This window comes from Phytophthora parasitica, assembly GCF_000247585.1.
Source record: "Phytophthora parasitica INRA-310 unplaced genomic scaffold supercont2.37, whole genome shotgun sequence".
NCBI lineage: Eukaryota > Oomycota > Peronosporomycetes > Peronosporales > Peronosporaceae > Phytophthora > Phytophthora nicotianae.
Window position 1 is genome coordinate 249568 of NW_008649023.1, and position 1940 is coordinate 251507.

The 1940-nt window shown below is 45.8% G+C and overlaps 1 protein-coding gene across 1 annotated transcript; it reads right to left on the bottom strand.

Annotated features, from left to right (window-relative positions):
* Nucleotides 1-603: 603 nt before the first annotated feature.
* Nucleotides 604-918, bottom strand: PPTG_23400 (hypothetical protein; the record flags this gene model as incomplete). Its single annotated transcript, XM_008910310.1, has 1 exon — nucleotides 604-918. The coding sequence occupies one exon, from the start codon at nucleotides 916-918 to the stop codon at nucleotides 604-606; it is 315 nt and encodes a 104-aa protein (XP_008908558.1).
* Nucleotides 919-1940: the final 1022 nt, after the last annotated feature.

Here is a 1940-nt window from a genome sequence, read left to right on the forward strand (position 1 = left end):
GAGCTTGTGAAGTTTGGAGTGTATGGCTTCAAGCTGGCTCGTAGATACAACCCGTACTGTACCGCCTTCTTCATAATATTCGTTTTCGTCCACATAGAGATCTCCAGCTGGTATTTGCTCCAAGTTACTCTGAACACTGCCTTCCCATTCACTGCCAGCGCTGACATCACTAGGCTTTATCATTGCTAGTGCGGCCTCGAACAGCGATGCCATTGCCTCAGGAGACCGTAAATTCCTTTCCACATCGTATACAGCTTCCGAAAGACGCTGAGATAGCCATCTTCTCGTTGCTAAATCACTTTTTTTTCTGTAAACCTTTGGATAACATGGAAAGGATCCTGCTTAACTGCAAACTCCATCACCAAATATTCTTTTTACCAAATTTCTCAAACCATTCGCGTGATCACACACAGAAATTTGCTCAGTGTCTGGATTTCTTGCAAATTTTGCCCCTACCGGTTGCGAAATAACTGTGGTCTCTTCATGGTTTCCCGATTTGGTAAGCCGACGTGCCATTACTTGTCCTATTTCGTTCTGGACGAGCAGCAACATCCGAATTTCAGAATCTTGTCCTTTACTCCCATCCGAGCCAAATACGTTTAATTAACTGCGGAACTTTTGGGAGCGGTCCACCTTAGTGACCTTCGCACACTTCGATACAGACATGTGAGCATCAATTAACCTACTGCGCACTGTCGTTTGCGTGAGCCACACCTTTTGAAGCACTTCGTTATCGAGACAAGCGTGTTCCTTCATATACTGCTCCACTGTTTGAAAGAGAGGAGGAGAGTAATTAGGCTCATTTAACTTGCATTTTTCGATGACGGTAGCAGCGAGGGCCAACAATGTGTAGAATCTCTTTTGTCGACGGCGGGTTACATTGCTCACAGCGCCTGCTATACCCTTGGTAGTCAACATACCATCGTAAACTAGATCAAAAAGCTCCAGTGAAATGCCAGACTGGTACGCAAAGATGTAACGAAACGCTAGAAGCACTTCTTTTGATGATGACAAGTAGCGTTTATCAATCGTTGTAAAAGAGGTTTTTGAGGCTCCACGACAGCGGTATCTTGCGTAAAAAAAAAGTTCGGTCTTGTGATCCACATCGTGCACCGTCCGAGACAAGTACTCTTTAACTTGAGGAGTACATTTGCATCCACCTACAACACAAATGGCCTTAAGGCTGACTAATACCTCTGGAGCCCACGCAAGAGTAGGTACCTTAAATCATGCAGATAGAAGTTCGCCTCCTTCTTGCTCTGGCTTTGTTAACTGTGGTGGAAATTGTTTACGAGCTATCGCCTCCTGCACGACAGTAGCGCCGCCATCTTGCTATACCAGTATCCTTCTAAAACCTTAAAATTTGTATTTCTTATTTCGCCAAGGTTTTCAATGATATTTATAGACAGAGGCGGTGGCGCCCCGCCACCCTTCGGGTCGCGGAGGCTCCCGGGCCGCTAGTCCCGGGAATGCCAGATGAGCCGCGTGGCGAGGCAAAATTGACAATAATAAGCTCAGAGTGAACCGCAATCGCTCCCATTACTGGATTCGGTGCACCAGTCCAAACTACAGATTCTCGGATCCATTTTTGTGGTACATTCAGGATAGGAATACCCTTAGACAGATATAAATTGGGCCTCAAAGCGCTATGACTGCTGGCCAGTGGCGATTTAGATATTTATCAAAATCTAAATTATGAATATTTACGCTTTTACATAAACTGGAATATATTAATCCCCCACCGAGCGAAGTGAGGCGGCGTATGCTCTTGCTCGGCTTCAACCTGCGTAAGAGCCCTACTTGCGGGGCTCCGCGTGGCTTGTATTGTAAATTACGAGCTTAACCTATTGTGTGATACTGACCTGCTGTAGTTACAGACGATCCCCTCGCTGAAATTACGTACAATGTACTCCCATGCTTATGCTTCGAAGTCAACTCGG